Source organism: Mytilus trossulus, chromosome 3 (genome assembly GCF_036588685.1).
Source record: "Mytilus trossulus isolate FHL-02 chromosome 3, PNRI_Mtr1.1.1.hap1, whole genome shotgun sequence".
NCBI classification, from domain to species: Eukaryota; Metazoa; Mollusca; class Bivalvia; order Mytilida; family Mytilidae; genus Mytilus; species Mytilus trossulus.
This window is the reverse complement of record NC_086375.1, coordinates 21,979,776-22,001,329: the sequence shown is the minus strand read 5'-3', so window position 1 is coordinate 22,001,329 and position 21,554 is coordinate 21,979,776. Positions and strand designations below refer to the sequence as shown.

The 21,554-nt window shown below is 32.1% G+C and overlaps 1 protein-coding gene across 1 annotated transcript; it reads right to left on the bottom strand.

Annotated features, from left to right (window-relative positions):
• Positions 1 to 1,209: 1,209 nt before the first annotated feature.
• Positions 1,210 to 21,537, bottom strand: LOC134710449 (pinin-like). The gene is made up of 9 exons (XM_063570807.1): positions 21,309 to 21,537; positions 17,800 to 17,874; positions 15,384 to 15,443; positions 13,459 to 13,573; positions 7,202 to 7,299; positions 6,204 to 6,279; positions 5,412 to 5,567; positions 4,444 to 4,582; positions 1,210 to 3,485 (listed from the first exon to the last, which is right to left on the bottom strand). The coding sequence occupies exons 1-9, from the start codon at positions 21,428 to 21,430 to the stop codon at positions 2,518 to 2,520; spliced, it is 1,809 nt and encodes a 602-aa protein (XP_063426877.1). The 5' UTR covers positions 21,431 to 21,537; the 3' UTR covers positions 1,210 to 2,517.
• Between the last annotated feature and the right edge of the window lie 17 nt (positions 21,538 to 21,554).

The window sequence follows — 21,554 nt, the reverse complement described above, 5'->3', positions numbered from 1 at the left end:
ACAACCAAGAACTACAAGGTATGGCAAACAGAGCTTTAGCTTTCAGGCAGCAAAGTTGTCCAACTCCCTATATAACAATGTACGGAACCTCTCGACTTTGGAACAGTTCAAAAACTTTATGCCAAAATGGTATTCTTCTGTAGCTCAAGTAGGCAATAACTTTGCTGCCCCACATCTGAATTCTTCTAGGCATCTGTGTTCTGTTTATTGTTTGCTTTTACTACAATTAATTATTTGATATAGCTTTTGTCTTTGTGCCATTGAAAGAAAAATGTGCCTTTCTTTTTTTCTGGCTTGCTTGCTTTGATTTATTCATGTTGTTTAGCTCTTATATAATGCATTTGTTTTATTGATGTTCATCAGTATTCTGTGAAATGGGCTTATAATTTGTTATTTGTGTTTAAATATCAAGTTGATAAAATTTACTGATGTTGCATTTGTTGTATGCTTTCACCCAGTGGCAAATATTACATTTATATATTATGACAAGAGAAACATAACAATAAACACAATAGGTATGATCTCAGTTAAAGGTAAGCTGATTGAGCGATTGGAAGAAAACCAAAGTAACCACATTACAATTTCTCTGAGACTACTATAGCATGTGTAATACCACAGTTACCATGGGGGTGACAAATAATTCAATGATAAAATTGAGAATGGAAATGGGAAGTGTGTCAAAGAGACAACAACCCCACCATAGAACAGACAACAGCAGAAGTCACCAACAGGTATTTAATGCAGCGAGAATTCCAGCACGGGGAGGCGTCCTTCAGCTTACACGTTTGTGAAGAAATAAACACTGATTGACAATTTGTGTTAAAAGCTTAATTAAGTGATTAAAGTTAGTTTGTGACGTGTATAAATTCCAGTTTTCATCAAAATTTTCTTTCATAGGATTGTCCTAATTCAAAATAATATTTAAATTGTTTTCTCAATTTTCCTATGTATGTGTTCAATTTAAGTCATATATGTGTCATTAAATGATTTTTAGGGCATCTAGTTTGTGACATGTGCAACTCATATGTTTTTCTTCAACATCTTATAGAAAACAAAATGCCCTTACATGGGGCATACAAAATAACATTCTTTTGAATTGATTGAGGAATTGAGCTTTTCTTGCTATTTCATTTTAGCTCTTATCATTCCTCTACCATCATAATTGGATGTGTTTCAATGGACAACGAAAAGAAAAAAACATACACAAAGAAAGGTTTAAAAATGTCATTTATAAAATTATGAATATTAACATTTTATAAGACTAACAAACAACTTACAGTAAGTATTTGATTTTCCAATTCATAATAAATTACAAATAACTTTTAACATTTCAACATAGAAGTATACATTTAGATCTGTTTAATGAGTATACATGTTAAACATGATTATGAAGTTTGGAATAAATTGTTTTAAAAGAAATCACAACAATTTCACATAGAAAATTAGTAAAGTATTGAAATATAGCAGCAAGGTATTATTTAACTACTTGTCATTTTTAAATTGAATATATTTAGTATGAAATATATATCAATTTCATTAGAAACAAATAATTCATGGATATCCTTTGTCTTCACATTGCAAACACATGATTTAATAAGATTTCCGAATACTAGATACATTTACATGATTCAAAGACACTTCACATTTCAAACATTGCATTTTTATGTATAAAATATTTTTATGAAAGAAAACAACTGATAAAGGTCTTATTATGATACTTACCTTTATGACCTGTTAAATGACCTTTATCACTTGTTTCCAAAACACAAAACTTTTCAATATTAAATACAGAAATTAAAATCCATTATTTTCAAGTGTTCTGAATTATTTTTAATTGGTAAAACATAAAAAAAATATTAAACTATTAGACCTCAACTGTCTTTATCTCTTTATATTCAAATTTAAAAATTGGTCAATATTTAAAAGAAAGATTATAATCAACATTTTTAAAATAAAAGGACCAATTTTAAATGAAAAATGAATTCCACTAATTTCAATTGATCAATTCAACTGACACTATCACCAACTACAAGCTGAAGTATTTCCTGAAAATATGAAAATGCAGTCACTGGAAAGTGTGAATCGAGAAAATGCTCTTTTAATCTTATAACCATTTTTGTGTAGGCATTCAAAATTGAACATATTTTGGGAATATTTTAAGGCAGAGAAAGAAACATTAAAACTATAATATAACTTTTAATTGCTATAAAATGCTGACAAGGCAAACAAGGGCAAGATGGTCCTTTTTTGCACTCTGAATGACGATGACACTTTATGTTTGAGGTCAATTTTGGGGAAATCCTTGTAATTTTTAAATCAGATGATTAAGACAAGCTTTGGTCCAACTTTACCAAGTCATTGCAGATATTTGAAAAAATTAAAACTTGTTATTGACTGGTTTTAAGTTTTAGAAACAGACCCAGGTTAGCCCAAAAATAAATTATTGTGCATCTATAAAAAAAATAATAAAAAAATTCACACTTTCCAAAGACTTAAAAATTTTAACTGATGAATTCATCATGTTGTTTTTGGAAGTTGCACATCATCTGGCATTGGAATGTCTGCCATATTACTGAAGTCCATAATTTCTGGTTTAATTTCTGGTACCTCCACAGGTTTATTTGATTCTTCATTCACTTCTCCCTCCCCCTCTTGCTCATCATAGTCAATTGACACTTTAACGCCATCCTCTTTCTTTTCTGTCCTTTTTGTTGGTTCCCGTGTTCTGTGATCTTTCTTCTTTCCCTCCTTATCATGTTCATGACCCCCTTCCCCATGGCTTCTTCTATCTTCTCTGTGTCCATCATCACCATGACTTCTGCGTCTGTCACTATCACCATGATGACTTTCTCTCCTTTCTTTTTCACTATCTCTTTTATCTTTATCACCATCTCTCCTATCTTTTTCACTATCTCTTTTATCTTTTTCACCATCTCTCTTATCTCTTTCACCGTCTCTTTTATCTCTTTCACTATGACTTTTTCTTCTTTCCCCCTCCCCACGGCTTCTCTCTCTATCACCATCACGATTCCCTTTCCTATCCCCCTCCCCATGACTCAATCTCCGATGCCTACCTTCTGCTCGATCACCACTGTGCTCAGATTTTCTACGTTTATTGTCACTTGTTTTATCTGATTCACTTTTATGAACATCTTTATGATGTTCATCAGATTTTCTATGTTTGCGATCCTTGTCTTCGCTTGATTTATGCCTATCCCCCCTATCACCACTAGATTTTCTACGTTTTCTACTTGGGATTTCTTCCTGTTCTGCAATTTCATCTGCTTTAGACCTATAATGTCTGGAAACACGGTTTTCCTTGTCTGGTTGTTCCTCTTTGTTTTTATCCCCATCACCTTCCCCTTCCCCTGCGCCCTCCCCAGTCTGTTTCTCTCCTTCTTCCTCTGGATGATCATGATCATGACCTCCCGCCATCAAGTCTTCTATCTCTTCATCAAGCTGCTTCTGTTTCTGGGTAATCATTTCTAAAATTAAAGTGAAGTGCAATAAATCTGAACTGTTCAAAATATGTTATCTTACTTGTTTTAGCACATACTGTAAATTCAGAAAGTTTGGCGATGGTATTTACTTCAAAATTGCAACAAAATAGGTGCAGCAATAACAACTAGGTGCTCCACAGGGCGCAGCTTTATACGACCACAGAGGTTGAACACTGAACGGTTGGGACTAGTACGGACACAACATTAAAATTGGTTACAGCTCTGAATATGGATTGTGAATATATCGTTGACACAGCATAGGTTTCTGACACAGAATGAATGTGGTCTAATGAACTTAAAATGGTGTTTTTTTGTGGTTTTGAGCAATTCAGTATGCTGTTGAATATTAATCCTTTGATATTTGAAGAAATTTTCTTTTTCATTTCTGAAATCTGAAATTAGAAAAATTAAACCCCAACAATTTTTTTCACCTCCCCTTTTCCCCTATTCCAAAAATGATCTTAATTCAAATTTCTTATGGAGTTTTCAACAATAACTACCCATTTAAATACATCATAAAACATAAAATGTCATACAGTCATGATTTAAGTTAATTTAACTACTATTCTGGGCATAGAAAGATAACTCCAATGCAACATTTTCAGTATTCGGACGCCATTTATACACTAAAACACAAGTTATTGACTGCAAACTACAAAAATGCTTATTTGGGCCCCTTTTTTGGCCACTGATTCTATAATTTCCTAAACCTTTGAGACCATAACCCCAAAAATCAATCCCAATTTTCCTTTTTTGGTTATAAACATTGTGTTGAAATTTTATTGAATTCTATTCACTTGTACTAAAGTTATTATCTGAAAACCATCTGTCTTGGATGACGCTGACGACCACAACGACGATGTGATACCAATATACAACAATTTTTGAGGCAGCATAAAAGTGTTTCTAAAATCACATTTAACATAAATTAACAAATACAAACCATTTATGGCTGTTGCTGTTTCTTTCTTTTTATTTTCTAGACTTTCATTCATTATTTTAGGCAGATAGAAAATGGGTGGTTTTGCCTTGGTTCGTATAAAATTAGCTAGCTTCAATCTCTCAGCTTGACATTCTTGACTCTGAAATAGAAAAATCAAATAATTGCAATAAAATTTCAAGGCAAATGCATATACATGTATAATATAAAATTCTTTGCATTTCTGAAAAAGTCCAATTTAGGATTATAATTTGCAGTGTAAAAATTCAAATGAACTGTTTTATCTTTCTGTGCTGAAAGGAATTGTACAGCTTTTCTAAATTTGCTAATGTACAGTATAACTCTGGTTTTATCCATTTAAAACTAAACATATCATCTAGATTTTGACAAGAGTTTTCAGGTGTATAGCTACTTAAAACAACCAGATTTGATAACAGGAATCATGAAACATACTGAAAAGTACAACTGACCACATTTACGAAGTTCACATAATTCTGGCTTAAGTTTGTTAAAAGAGCCTAATCCAAAAATCCCTCTTTCCCAATAGGTATTGGTGTCAGACTCATTTTACAATAAATAAAACATGGAAATATAACTTAAACAACAGTAAAGCCACCTCAGTCATGAAGAGTCCGTTAACAAATTTCAGCCACTTTACAAATATCTCTTTTTACAGAATTTCCTGTCCTCTGGAATAACTCACTTTGCAAGGGATACTTATTTAATCAAATCTTTTAATCTATTTTTGTAAATATGAAATTCATAAAAAAATAAATTGATAAAATCCAATAAATCAATTTTGCTTATTTTTCTCATTATTTGAGCCTCCTGTGGAATTGACCATCCATTTTCCCTTTTAAAAATATGTTTCAAGAGTTTTCTACAAGAAATTTACATAAAAGACATAATTTCACATGATTAGGTATTTCTAATGGAATTATTTTTGATAATGACAAACTCATTAAACTCACTGTTTCTACAATTTCAATTTTCTGCTCAATTTTACGTAATTTGACTTGGGTTTGTCTTCTCTCTTCGAAAAGCTGGCGTTTTTCTTTAACAATTTCTTCCTTTTCTTCATTAGCTTTTTCTTCTAATTTGTTTTCTATCTGCTTTCTCTGATCTTCCTGTAAATCAAAAGTAATATATATTTAATGTCTTTTAATCATTCTAATGCATTTAACAAACTTCATATTGAAGAAACAGTGATTCTTATTGATAGCAACTGAAGAAGAATTAAATTTTTTTATGTAAATTTCTATATTCTATGATAATTTGTTTTTACAATGTCAAACCACTGTATTCAAACCTTATTCTTCACATAATGTATGCTTAGCTAGGTTCATTATTGATATTACATAAATTACTAGTATTATATCTTTTTTCAATAGTATCGATATCATAGATTGCCAATGAGAGAGTTTTGAAAATTAATCATGACTGCCAATTTCCATTGAAAGAATTAGATCATCTGCAATTGGAATTGTGAGCGATACTCCAGCTTTAAGTATTGGCTAGACTGAAAGTTTTGAAAGAAAAATCACACAGTAAAGCATATTCAAACAAAGCTTGTTATCAAATTTCAGGAAACTTTGGTTTGTAGTTCCTTAGACAAATTGTTAAAAAAAAAATTAAGTGATGAACAGACAGGGCTAACCATTCTGCAGGCGTTATATACTGGTTTGATATAAACTGCCTTGGTTTTGGCTTGGTCTCCGAAACACAGAGATTTAGATGGATTTAAAAGGGTCAGCACACAGTACCTTGTCCTTTGATTCTTTTGCTTCATCTTTAAACTTCTGCAGAGTTCCAAGTAGTAATCCAAACATTCTTCTATTTCTGAAATCATTAAAATTAAGTGTTTAAAAGATAGGTCTGATCGTAAATACTATTAGGCTCTTCAAACAACACTAATCTGATCAGAGTTTAAAACAGTGGATAATCAGGAGGAAAAAATCAGCCTCTCACACATCACCTTTTTTTTATAGTCAAGAGGGATAAATATAAAATAATGACATTTTCAATTTTAATACTCACTTAATCAGCAAGAATACCAAGGGACCCGCTAAGGAGAGCTGATAAAGTCAGTATCAAAAATGAAAATGCCATTATTATTGTTATCAGCAATTTGTATGACAGTATGTTTTTCTTCCATTGAAAATTTGAAATCAAATGAAAAAGTTATGCTTACAAAACTTTCTGATAGTGGTTGGGTTGTATGAATGAAGTCACATGCATTTCATTGATAAATTGACAAAAACAGACATGAACATCTGTTGTTGCTGCTCTAATATATACATGACCTTACTGCTTAATATTTTTGAGTATCAAGTCCTGCCTATGAACTTGAAAATACTAGGCAGTAAGATCAAAAGGAAACTGTATAAATGGTAAATAACTAGTAATCCTAGATTTCCAACTGTTGCCCCAGTTCTCTGTGGTTTTCATTTTGGAGTGTTTTGATGTAACCTAGAAGATAACTAGAGTGAGCCAACAAACTTGATTTAAAAAGATACTTGTACAACGATTGTTGTAAAATTTCTAACTAAGTGCTAGATGGCAGATGTTCAAATTTCTTGCTCACTACAAATCAACATTAAAAAGCTGCAGGCCATATATTAAATCATTTCCTTTCATAAAAACCAAGAAAACTTTTGATGAAAATTTTCTTTTGGACGGATGGACAGACAGACACATTGAATTGAGCAGTTGCTGCTTCCGTCTTTGCTGTCAGAGGCAGGTAAAAAATAAACCTTCTTACCTTGCTGTGCTTTTTTTGTCTGGTTTCTGCTCATCTATACTAACTTGTCTTGATTTGGGTTCTTTAGGGGTCAGTACAACAGAAGACTGGATAGTGGGCTATAAATAAAACATAGATCTGTAAATTAATACAATATTATTATCAGGAATAATATCTAAATTGGGACATGAATAAATGTATTTCAGCCGATTGTCTAAAACAGCTTAATACCATGTCTGACAGCAAATCACACACAAGTTATGTTACAGGGGATCTTTGCGGTAATTGTATGTTAGGCACTTAGTTTGTTTATGAAATTGTAATTCAAAATAGAAAACCAGATGCTCCACAGGGCGAGGCTTTATACGACCGCAGAGGTTGAACCCTGAACGGTTGGGGCAAGTATGGACACAACATTCAAGCTGGATTCAGCTCTAAATTTGGATTGTGATTAAATAGTTGACACAGCATAGGTTTCTGACACAGAATGAATGTGTTCTAATGAAATTAAAATTTTTGTTTTCTCTTAGAGCAATTCACTATGCTGTTGAATATTATTCCTCTCAAAAAAAAATGTTTGAAGAAATTTTCTTTTTATTTATGAAATTTCAAATGAGAAAATTGAACCCAATTTTTTTAATCACATCCCCCTTTCCCTTATACCAAAACTAATCTCAATTAAAATTTCTAATGGAGTTTGCAACAATTACTACTCATTTAAATACATCATAAAATATTAAGATGTAAAAAAACTGCTTGTTATCACTGAATGGTAAAGATTATTTTAATTTATCAGTTGGTAGTAAAAAGTGAATATACATTGTATATTGTATATATAACAAAGATTTAAGTTGATTCTGAACAAAGAAAGATAACTCCAAATAAAAAAAATTCTTACAATTAGATATTTCTTGCTTACTATTCTGGACAAAGAAAGATAACTCTAATTAAAAACAAAATTGCTATTTCACAATATTTTGCAATAAGATATTTCTTGCCATTGCGCAATACTGTGCAATTGAAAAGACTTGCTATTGCACAAAACTTAATATAATAATTTTAGATCCTGAGTTGGACCAACTTGAAAACTGGGCCCAGAATCAAAAATCTAAGTACATGTTTGGATTCCGCATATCAAAGAACCCTAAGATTTCAATTTTTGTTAAAATCAAACTAAGTTTAATTTTGGACCCTTTGAACTTTAATGTAGACCAATTTGAAAACAAGACCAAAAATGAGGAATCTACATACACAGTTAGATTTGGCATATCAAAGAACCCCATTTATTCAATTTTTGATGAAATCAAACAAAGTTTAATTTTGGACCCCGATTTGGACCAACTTGAAAACTGGGCCGATAATCAAGAATCTAAGTACATTTTTAGATTCAGCATATCAAAGAACCCAACCGATTAATTTTTTGTCAAAATCAAACGAAGTTTAATTTTGGACCCTTTGGACCTTAATGTAGACCAATTTGAAAACGGGACCAAAAGTTAAAAATCTACATACACAGTTAGATTCGGCATATCAAAGAACCCCAATTATTCAATTTTGATGAAATCAAACAAAGTTTAATTTTGGACCCTTTGGGCCCCTTATTCCTAAACTGTTGGGACCAAAACTCCCAAAATCATTACCAACCTTCCTTTTATGGTCATAAACCTTGTGTTCAAATTTCATAGATTTCTATTTACTTATACTAAAGTTATGGTGCGAAAACCAAGAAAAATGCTTATTTGGGTCCCTTTTTGGCCCCTAATTCCTAAACTGTTGGGACCTAAACTCCCAAAATCAATACCAACCTTCCTTTTGTGGTCATAAACATTGTGTTTAACACTTTCACTACTGAATTTATTTTTTCCGCGGGTTTCTGTGGCCGAGGCAAATTTGCACGCTCAGATTCCCCAGCCTGAATTAATTTCGTGACCGGTGCCTCAAGAAAAGTTGCAAATTGAAAAACGTGCTCTTACTCGAGAACGCAGTCTCAGATCGTCTAAACAACTGATACAGAAGTTCAAAAGGTTGCTCTGTAAAAGATTTTCCAAGTGAATTAAAATTAAAACAAAGAATAATGTCTTTACATTGCTTGAAAGATCGGTTTTTGTTACCTTGTTAGCTCAATGTTGCCAAAATGTCGACATTCGGATGTACTTGTTTACGTTAAAAATGTGTTTAAACGGATAATATTCAGCAAATCATTATTACCGAGACTTCTTATTTATCTTATCACTCGTTTTTGTCATTTAAACATCGTCTATAGCAAAACCGAAGCTTTTTATCTCTCATAAATTGACCGTTTGACTTTTCGTTTCCGACCGCCATTTGTATTGATGAAAAGACAACTCTGTCAATCGACGAACGACTACTCGTTTTCAAAGTGATAGATCAGTTTTACGATCATTTACGGATACGTTGTTGATATTGAAAACACTGGTATTAAAGAGTGTTTTTAAACAAACAAGATATGTTTGTTGTTTCATTTTCCCTGGTAAACATTACAATACTTTATAAAAAAAAAATTAAAAAAAATCTGCTGAAAAAAATATTTTTAGTGCAATCAGACATATACGTCTCTGGTTCAATTAGTACATGCTGCCTATTTTAGAAGAATAAAAAAGCAGAATATAGTTGGTCATGATCTTTTTATAAGTAGATAAAACAAAATAGATTAATTAATTGACCAGGGTCAAACATTATAATATATACAAGTACTTTTGTAGTTGGTCTTTTTTTCAAAGGTTTGGTGTTTTTTCAACTTCCTCTATTACCAATATGCAACAGCTTTGTTCTAGATTTTCTGATTGTGTAATTTGAAAAACCTTAAATCACTGAGTATATACAATATATTAAATTACTATTTTAATTATGATAGATACTTTAGAATAGTTATCATATATATATATATACATTGTAAGCATGTGAAGAATAATCACTTTCACAATGGATTTCTTTACACATGTCTGTCATATGTTTCATCCTTTCTTGATAATTCAGTGCAGTTTCATTTTTCACATATCAAGTCACAAAACTTTAGATTTTGATAAAAAATTAAGCAATATCTTCCCATTTATATAATCAGTATTACAATTAACTAAGAGAATTTGATAACTAAATCATGAACTTTCAACAATAAAATTTTAATAAACAACAAGAACAAATTAAATACAGCAAACTTGACTTTTCTCTTTATTGTTCCAGTTTGAAGGCATGTGTGTGAACTTATGTCTAGAAATGGCCTTCCCCTGCTTACCCCAGCACAAAATATCTATTTATCAATCCTTTTTACCAGCAAACAAGACAACTGAAGAAATTTTAGGTTGGATGAATGGTAAATAATAATTATGTAGGCATTATACAAATTTAACTATCCCAAGTAAAATGAAACATACTTTTTTGAGCCCTTGCAAGGTTTTTTGATAATAACAATAATTAATACTAGATGTATTGGTCAGCCACCCCTGTTTAAAGTGTAGTCAACAATGGCAAAGAGGTAGTTTAACCTCTTGCAAACTGGTCAACATTTATTACACATTTAACTTGACCAATATATATATTAAATTAACAAGACATTTGTTTTGATCTTTAGAGTTTCAACTAATGAAACAACAGGTTTAATATTACAGAAAGGATCAACAATTTGTTCACTTAATCAAGTTTCATTTACCATGATGGTCAGAGAAATGAAGGTACCATAAACTATGGGTATACCTAGCTGTCCCTAATCATTGTACAAGAAAATATTGAAGTGACCATTATTGGATCTGTTAACCAATATAACTTAGTAAATGGTATGCAAGACCAAGAAATGCTTTCATTTCTGATTTGTAGCTCCAAGGCATTTTTTTGTCATTTGGCCTTTGTCTTTGTAGTGAATATGAAAATAGGGAGATGAGGTATGATTGGCAATAAGACAACTATACAACAAAGTTAAAATACAGTGGATGTAAGCAATTAAAGGCAACAATATGGCCTTCATCAATGAGAAAAAATCCATAATGTAAAGTCGGCTATAAAAGGCCCGCCAGATATGAGAAATATTAAACAATTCGACCAAGAAACTAACTGTCTATATATATAGCTACATGTACTTGATTACAAAACAATTTAATCATCTAAAATGAAAATGACAGAAGTGAACCAACAACAACCAGTTAACTACATGCTCCTAACTTGGGACAGGCACATAATGAGTGTGCCAGGGTTAAACGTTTTTGTGAGCGGTCAACCTTTCCCCCTTATCTGGGATAATGTCATAACAGCACCTATAAGTATCAGGGGAAAGTTTAAAGTTATCAGTTTTGTTAATTTAGAATGCATTCAAGAAAAGGATTGTCCATATAAAGTTGCCTGAAATCTGACACATCCTTTTCAGCACCCATGACATGACTTAGCCCAGTATTCCCACAAAGACAAATAATATGTGAAGACCTTTTTCAACACTACTAATCTCATTGGTTGTGCCACCAATCACCACCATCTCCTCACCAATTAATATTAACCTCCTGCTCCCCTTTGGCTTTCTCATTTATATTTGACTCACTATAGCTCTCACTATCATCTTTCCCCTGCCAATTCTGAACCTTTCCCCATAAAGTAAGACCTCTTGTCCGGCATTTATAATTACATCATTTTCACTGAACCTGCAAATTTTAGTTTCGTCTGATAACATTTTCACACTGCAATACTAGCAGACGAAGTTTCACTTCCTAAACTACTTTCCATTTCGTTCATTGTTCTCCCGTACATTCACAGCCCTATCCGCTTATTTCACCCGATACTAAATCAAAGTGTTTGTGTCACCCTAGTACCAGCATTTCAAAGCCATATCTCTGTTCCCTCGAAATCGAGAATTGTTTTTGTAGCAAAGCCATGAACGCGAAGAAACTTACTTGTCTAGTTCCGATTTTTGGGGGGAATCAAAGGCTTTAAAAAGATCGCCATCATATGTATTTAAGATATATTGAATCATTTATTTTATTATATATTTAAAACTACCTAAGAATTATAAAGGGCTTCATCAAAACACAGAAAACAGTTGTACTTCCACTCCTCGTTATCGAGAGGAGCCATTCTATCTATCTATCTGAATATCTTCTGCCAATTAAGGCACACCTCCTGGTACCCGGAGTACGGTGTATGATAAATGTTATACAGAATATCCTCCACCAATATTTACATTTTGAAACCCCACATGACCTCAAAACGTGTTTCCGGTTCTAATTTTAGAAAATAAAATTTTCCGATTTGATTTATTTACTTTTCACGATGTTTTTAATGCTGTTGAAGAACTGAAATAATACCCTCAGATATCGTAGATTTTAATTGAAACATTGATTTTAACTGTTAAGAACGGTAAATAGCGGAAAATTGCGGCTTTTGTTGGGACAACATTTATGTATCCTGAAAGATACACTCGCCCTGCGCATCGTGTATCCTCAAGGATACATCCGCCCTGCGCATTGTGTATCCTCAAGGATACACTCGCCGCGAAAGGGTTAAATTTCATTATTTTCTATTTACTTTAACTAAAGTTATTGTGCGAAAACCAAGAATAATGCTTATTAGGGCCCTTTTTTGGCCCCAAATTCCTACACTATTGAAACCAAAACTCCCAAAATCAATCCCAACCTTTCTTTTGTGGTCATAAACCTTGTGTCAAAATTTGATAGATTTCTATTAACTTAAGCTTAAGTTATAGTGCGAAAACCAAGAAAATGCTTATTTGGGCCCTTTTTGGCCCCTAATTCCTAAAATGTTGGGACCAAAACTCCCAAAATCAATATCAACCTTCCTTTTGTGGTCATAAACCTTGTGATAAAATTTTATAGATTTATATTCACTTTTACTAAAGTTAGAGTGCGAAAACTAAAAGTATTCGGACGACGACGACGAAGACAACGACGACACAGACGACGACGCCAACGTAATAGCAATATACGACGAAATTTTTTTCAAAATTTGCGGTCGTATAAAAAGTGTAGTAAACACTTTATAAAAGGACAAATTTTATTTCCAATTAAAATAAATATAAGTTTATGTATTGCCTTTCTGGTAATCTTTAATAATCCCTATAAAGCATTATTCGAATTTCAGTTGAAATTTCACTAATTTCATTATTTCACATTTTCAGGCAGTGAATCACCTATCCTATTAAAAACTATTTGCATAAGTTTCTAAATTTTTATACAGTTACTCATTTGAAGGGATTATTAATCAATAATTCAGTAATCAAGAACTGTTTATTTGTTTTCCATTTGGTGTATGTAATATCTTACTCTATTGGGAAGTTCCTCTTCTTCATCACTATCAGCAGTCCTCCTTCCTCTTCCAATTCCTCTTCCGAATCCTCTTCCTCGTCCTCTTCCAGCAGCCCTGGGACTGATACCAAGCCTAGAAAATACACATTGTAAAAGTATTTTTTTCTGTTGCAATTGCAGGATTTTCTTAGGTTCATGTTGCTCAATCTTTATTGTAAATTCTGTGTAATGTTATATAAACTGTTGTTTGTCTTTTTTTTTAACCATAAATGTCAGATGTTATCTGCCATTGTTTGACTAAATGATAAATCTTTTTTTTTATCAACTCCCCCATAAGCTCCATCTTTCTTTTAGTCATTTCTTTTCTTTGAATATATATATTAGCCATTGATGTAGTCTCAGTTTAAAATATAAGTCTCTTATATGTATATGTAATAACCAAGATACACATATGTTAGTTCAATCAAACCTCTAATTTGTATAATATAAAGTATTATTATCATATATTACTGATTATTATACCTCTGACAGTATGTTTTTTCTCAATAAAAAATAATGAAATAGTTGTGCTATTTCATTCCACAGACTATATGCCAGTCACTTGCCTTAAGCAATAGTTGGTATCTCAGGGACAACAAACTTGCTATTACCCTCACACCAAGTCAATAGGTGTATACTGTCTCCACAAAAAAATAATAAGGGGTAAAAGGAAGGTTTAAAAAAAATAGTAATGCATGGTTGGAGGTGCTTAACAACTATAAGAAAAGAAAAGGTCAGATTACTTACTGTAAATTCAGAATTTAATACAGGCATTTTTTATTTGGGATCCTTGACCACCAGCAAAAATGTCAGAAAAAATTATGATTTTGCAAAAGATTTATTGATTGAAAAATAGAGGGCATGTCTTTCTTATTGTGAACCTAATTACTGTCCCATTTTTCTCATTAATAAAAACATTACAATACAAAATTTACACTATCACAGTGACATTGGTGGTGTTAGTCTCATAATATCATATGAGCATGGTGTTATCCCCAGGGCCTTTTATCATCATGGTAATTTGATGCTCTCTGAAGTGGTTTTCTTAAAGATTACATGTATGTTACGGATGTGATGCTAAAACTTTTTGAAACTAGAGGCTCTCAAGAGCCTGTATCGCTCACCTGATTCTACTTGGGTTTTTGAAATCATATAAAAAAATATATAATTTGGCTTAAAGTAACAACACAACCTCATAAGGAAAGGAACATTCAGGCTATGTTTGATTTCATTCAAAAGTCCCCCACTGGTGGCCATCTTGGATGATGGATTGGCTACAAATTAACATACTTGGTCAGCACCTCATAAGGAACATTCATGCTATGTTTTGTTTTATTCCATTTAGTGGTTCTCTAAAAGAAATCATTTGAATGCATTTCCCATTGGGTCCTATGGTAAACTAAGTCCCCCGCTGGCAGCCATCTTTGATGATGGATCGGCTACAAAGTAACAACACTTGGTCAGCACCTCATAAGGAACATTCATGCCATGTTTGGTTTCATTCCATTCAGTGGTTCTATAAAAGAAGTCATTTGTATGCATTTCCCATAGGGTCCTATGTTAAACTAAGTCCCCCGCTGGCCGCCATCTTGGATGATGGATTGGCTACAAAGTAACAACACTTGGTCAGCACCTCATAAGGAACATTCATGCCATGTTTGGTTTCATTCTATTCAGTGGTTCTCTAGAAGAAGTTCAAAATGTAAAAAGTTAACAACGACGACGACACCAGACAACAAGTGTTAAGAAAAGCTCACTTGGCCCTTTGGGCCAGGTGAGCTAAAAAGATGGTATTTCAATGTCCCCTATTTACCAGGATGCTTAATGGAATGCATTTGAAAAATAAAAGTTGGGATTGGTAGGAATTCTAGTGGGTAAATTGATAATTAAATACTAATTCATACCTTGAGAAGGCTCCTCCAACAAGTCTACGAGCTGCATGTCCTTCATTGTCTGGAAATCTCCTATTAACATTAAAAAAATATAATAGTTCAAATAGGACGAACATGTTATTATGAACATGCACTTACAATTATTTAACTTTAAAAGTAAGACACATGAGGTATATTATGGTATTGATAGTTGTCATACTCTGGTCATTTCTGTTATACTTGATATGCATTACTACAATATCTAATGTTGGTATACATGTAGCTTCCTGCACTGTAAAATTTACATGAAATTGATGTTAAGAGACATAGCTATTAAATTGGCAACAATTATTATTTGCTTCCAGTTCTCAAACTGTGGCTTCAACTACTGAATAATTTGATGTTTACCATTGGGGTATATATCATGATATATGTAGCCTTTATGCTTTTGCATCATTAGTCCTTGTATCTGATGCTCTGAGTTATTAATGTAAGGCTTAAATTAAAATATTGTTTGTTTGCAGTTTACCGACCGACCCTTGAAAATCCTCCCGACTGTGAAAATTTTATAGCTTTAAATTTGAAGAATTTTTTTTTAATACTTCTATTGACACGATCCGGAACTTTGGGTCCTTTCCGGAAATGATTTAAAGTCTGGGTCAATTACACATTTCAAGTTCGGTTTTTCTTAGCTTCCCGCCAAGCGTTCATGTGACCATTTAATGATAAAGCACATGGAAATTGTTTACAGGTATCGATGAAGTCACGGAGGAGTACTTTACGCTGTCGTCTCGTGTCAATTTTAAGACAAATAACAAACAAAAAAGATTATTAGTAAACTGTTTATACAGATTCAGGCACATGTAATGATGTGTGATGATATCATTGACGATGATGCAGCGGATATTCATAACTGACACAATAACCATTCTGTCTCAAAGAAATCGGATTAAGAATCTGTGGAGCCTGACTTATGGAACCAATTTCAGTGGTTAAATAATTCGACAGCAGCTTGAAGTATTGCATATTTTTCTTCAAATCGTTGTGAAGAGGACAAATATAAAACCACTCCTCCTTGACTTAAATCTACATGGATATCTGTAAACACGCCTGTACGGAGGAAGGGCTCATTTGAAATGTTAATCATTAAATGGATATAGATCATAACAAATTAATAAGAAGCAACCCTAACTACACAAAGATGTAGAGAAAATGAATGGTTAGCTTGAAAAATAAATATACTCTCTCTATGTTAAATCTATTTTCGATTGCAATGAGTATGCTCCTTTAGGATAAGGGGGGCTGCCCCACTCATTGCAATTATTCTCTTTCTTACAATATTAAATATACCCAAACTGTGTGGCCTGTGTCAGTTCAATTAAAACATGTCCTTAGGAGCTATGCTGCCAATTTTTTTTATGCATTAAAAGCATTTCAGTACAGACCATTTACTTTTAATTGGGTGCTATGGATTTCACCCCAAACTTTAGATTTCTTTGGTTTCCATTAAAGCCTGGCAAAAATATAACCTTATCACATATATTTAAATATTGTTAGAAATATGAAAACAGTCGGATGTCTTAATACTTTTTTTCAAGTTGCCTTTTTTTCAATTGAGGAAGATTCAATGGTTATTTTTTTTTATTAAAAATACACTCTTTAATACATTGTCTTATAAATCTTTAATATCTACGTTTATCTTATGAAAATACTCTACTCATGAAAACATTCTAGTCAAGAAGCACACATGTCTGAATATATTTCTTTAAATTAGTTCCAGTCATAATGACATTCCTTGTTTATAAGTGTTCTAGTATTTAATAATTATACCATATTTTATGTCATAAATTGGATAATGACACTGTGTTAAAGTTTCAGTTTTGGTTAAAAAGTTTTTTTTATCTGAAAATGCCTGCTCATATGATGTTGGTTTTCAGCATGTCCAGTGTTTGTTGTTTTAAAATGGTTTATTTTTTCTTCTCAAGAAACTTGGTTTAGTGTAACTGCTTGTTTAAACTGTATTTTGGCTGATAAAATAAAATATTTTTCCTACCTACCGACCCTTCAGTCTGAAGGTACAGTCGGAAAACTGCAAACAAACATATTTTTAAGGTTGGCCTAATCTGTTGCCAAACATTTTGTGTTTCATTGTTCAATGAACCTTGTCTTTGATGTTTGATTGTACACATGTTTGGCAAAATGAATTGTCTAAATTTTAAACTGCACTTTGAGCTTTGAATTTTTAATATATTAAAGTGAAAGGAAATGCATTCTATCATTGAGACAGCAACCCAAAACCACAATAACAAAGTAAAGACATCTGATGTTCATTTTGCATCATCACTCTTCCAATTGACTGATATTATTCATTAAAGTCTATAAATTAAGCATGCTGAGAAAACAACCTCACATTCAACCTAACTATATAACAATACATTTTTGTACTAACCTGCCACCAGGTGTGAATGGACGTCCTCGACCCCTCGAATCCCCTGACTGAGACAATCGTCTATTTCCTCCTTGTCTGCAATATCAGAACAATACAAGATTAGAACATTATTGACTAAAAGAGTCAACTTATGACAATTTGTGCATATAAAAGAATTGAAGAGGGGTAATTTTTAAAAGAGAATCAATATTTCCAAGGGCATAAATTAACATTGTTTAAAATATTGGCACCTTTTTTCTAACTTGTCACAGGCATTGCTAATAAGGTTTTTATAAACCTATGATACATTACAAGTTTCAAAAACATCTGGTAACAATTGTACACATGAGCGCAAACAATGCAATTTTGCTTATAATTATTGTTTCCCATGGCCAGGGGCCTAAGTCTTTCACAAATATAGAATAGAATAGAATAGAATATCTTTTATTTCCATAAGAGGTACCCACAAGGGGCATAGTGCATATACATTCATGACAATATATAGTTACAAACAATTACAAATACAATAAAGCAAAACAACAAAACAGTATGCTTTAAAAAGTTAGAAATTTTAAATATTACTTACAGTATCCCAGTGTTATATTATAAATGTTTACTCAAGGCAGGTGTTTTGATAAGAAATAGCCAAGTTGTTTTAAAATATTAATAGACTCACAGTTTAAAAGCCAAATAAATTTATTGACCATATCCAAGGAGTAAAAATTTTTACATTCTTTAAATATCAGATCAAATAACATATCTCTATCCTTAGAGTATACAGGGCATTCTATAAGAAAATGAAGTTCATCTTCCACTTTATTTAAATCGCATTTATCACAAATTCTTTGATGAACTTCTAATTTGGAATATCTCCCAGTTTCAATTTTAAGTCTATGAGATGAAATCCTGAATTTTGTGATAGCTTTTCTCAAATCAAAATTTTTCAAGATATTTAAATAATTTTCTTTACAAAATGATGTTTTAAACTGACAATATGTTCTTAGTTTTCCTTGGCTATTTTGGCTATAAGCATTTTCCCAAGATTTAACATAGGATACTTTTAAACAATTAAGTAAACATTTTCTGAATTTGTATTTACTAAAATAAATGAAGTTACTAGGCAGGTCAATAATTTTACATAAGTGTCTGACACTGCTATACCAACTATTGTGATTTTTATCATCTAAATCTTTAGAGGTTTGTAAGGCTTTATATAATAAAGAGTCCTCAGGCATATTTTCAATTCTAAAATAATAATTCAGTAAATTTTTCACAATACTAATATAAATAGGAAATCTACCTAGTTCAGAGAGTACAGCAAAATTGCTGCTCTTTCTGTTTACACCCAAAATAAATTTTGTTATTTTCATGTGTAATTTATCTGGTTCAAGATCTGAATAAATTTTATCTAAGACTATATCATTTCTAAATTTACTACTCTTTGGGTTAAATGTACCCCAAATTTCAGAGGAATATAAAGAAATAGGTTTGATCATGTGATCAAATAGATGTAGACTGGTAGTAATTTTTGGATGTGAACGAATAACATCTTTGCATAATTTATAATAGCCTTTTAGACTCTTTTTGTACAATTCCTGTCTTGCATGAGAGAAGACTCCTGAAGCCGAAAATATAAGGCCTAAATACTTGTAGTGCTGTACACATTCCAGTTCAACTTTTCATTGATAAGTCTACCTTGCTTATTAAATACTAAAATTTTTGTTTTATTGGTGTTTATGTTTAAGCACCAGTCAGAGCAAAACTTATCAACATTTTTTAACTTAGATTGAAGACCATATGATGTGGTAGAGAGCAAAACAATATCATCAGCATACATTAAACAATTAATATTAGTATCACCCAAAATCAGATCATCATCAACATTATCAATATATGATGGAAAGTCATTTATAAAAATTTTGAAAAGATTAGGGCTTAGGTTATCACCTTGTCGAACCCCTAATTTAACTCTAAAAGAGTCAGTTAAAATTTTCCCAGATTTGACACAAGTTGAGCTTACATTGTACATGTTCTTTATAATGTTGTAAAAATTTCCTCCTAATCCCATCTGTAATAGTTTATATTTAATACCACTATGTATGACTGAATCAAACGCCTTTTTAAAATCTATAAAACAGGCATACAATTTTTTACCTGTGGAAAGTACCGAGTCAATTAGATTTTTAAGCAAAAACATATGATCAGATGTTCTGGACTTTTTAACAAAGCCAATTTGAAACTCAGTAATTAGACTGTTTTGTAATAAATATTTGTCAAGTCTATCATTTAAGATTGTATTAAAAAGTTTACCAATTGCACATGTAATTGAGATGCCTCTGTAGTTTGAGGGATCAGTTGGGTCCCCTGACTTAAAAAGGGGTAGAGTGTATCCTTCAGCCCAGCATTCAGGATATTTTCCTGTATTAAGACATAAATTAAATAATTTTCTATAACATGGAACTAAACTATTGGCACTTGCCTTTAGCATTTCATTAGTTATAAAATCTAAGCCACAAGCTTTATTGTTTTTCAGCTGTGATATAGCTTTAAGTATTTCGGTATCAGTTATTGCAAAATCAAGTTTAGAAGAAGTCGAGTGTTTCTCAATGCTTTCGACAATGTTGAACTTATCCAAGAAATTGCTGAAATAAATATATGATTTACGTGTCATAAAATTCTGTCAAGAACAATACACCTGAGAGTGAAAACAAGAGCAGACGGACTGACACACAATATTTCGATGTCCCTTGCAATGCTTTCAGTAATGTCAGGTGACACATGACACATAAGAGGGTGGGAATGTTCTTTACTTCAGGCATCAAATGGTAATTTTTTGGCTACCATTATCCTAAATATGGTTAAAATTTTACCATGTTTTGTCAAAATATCCTTATTGTGATAAATGAGAAGACTCATATAATTTAAATCAGCTGATTTTTTTATTATCTTGTGTACATTCTATCGTCATGCACCAAAGGTCGCAATTAAATTTATTTGACATGAATTTTTACTGTTATTTGTCCTGAAGGTACCCTCCGCCTCCTTTATAACCCTCCCTTTTGGAGGTCTCATAGGGAATTCTGATCCTGGATCCGGCTTCATGTTTAGTCAGATTCCAGTATCCCGCTTACACTATACACATAAGCAATTCTCACATATTTTTTAACTTCCGGTGTTTCACTAGACTTCATTTCTCGTTTTAACGGCACATTAATTTGTCTTTCATGTGTCACACTTACAAAAATATTGGCATTTCCGCGTCCCCTTAGACCCAACCTTATGCCGTCATTGGTATGCAGATCCTGCGTCACATATCTTGTTTCTATGCTGTGAATGACACTGACTTGGTAGTTCATTCATATTATATTATTGGGTTTGAGCTATATTTTCTTAATACTAGTCCTACCAATAAATAAACTTTGTCAGTATAAGTACAGGGGTAGGGAACACAAGGATTACTATAGTCTATACAATTTATAAATAAATGGTAGTTATGAGGCAATAAAGAGTTATATATTTCATATTGAAACCTTTGTTCAAATGGATCACGTCCTGTTAATTTTTTGATATTTTCGTCCACATCTTTAAGGTTTTCCTTTGCCTTTTCAAGTTCATTTTGCAAAGCCAGCACGCCACTTTCCATTGACGCCATCGCTTTTTTGGTCTGGTTCCTGTCACAATTCTTATTTCCCTAGCAAAGAAAACAAAACGAATCAAAACAAGAAAACAGTTCAATAAAAATAAAAGATAAATGACAGGTACTTTTCGGCTACGAT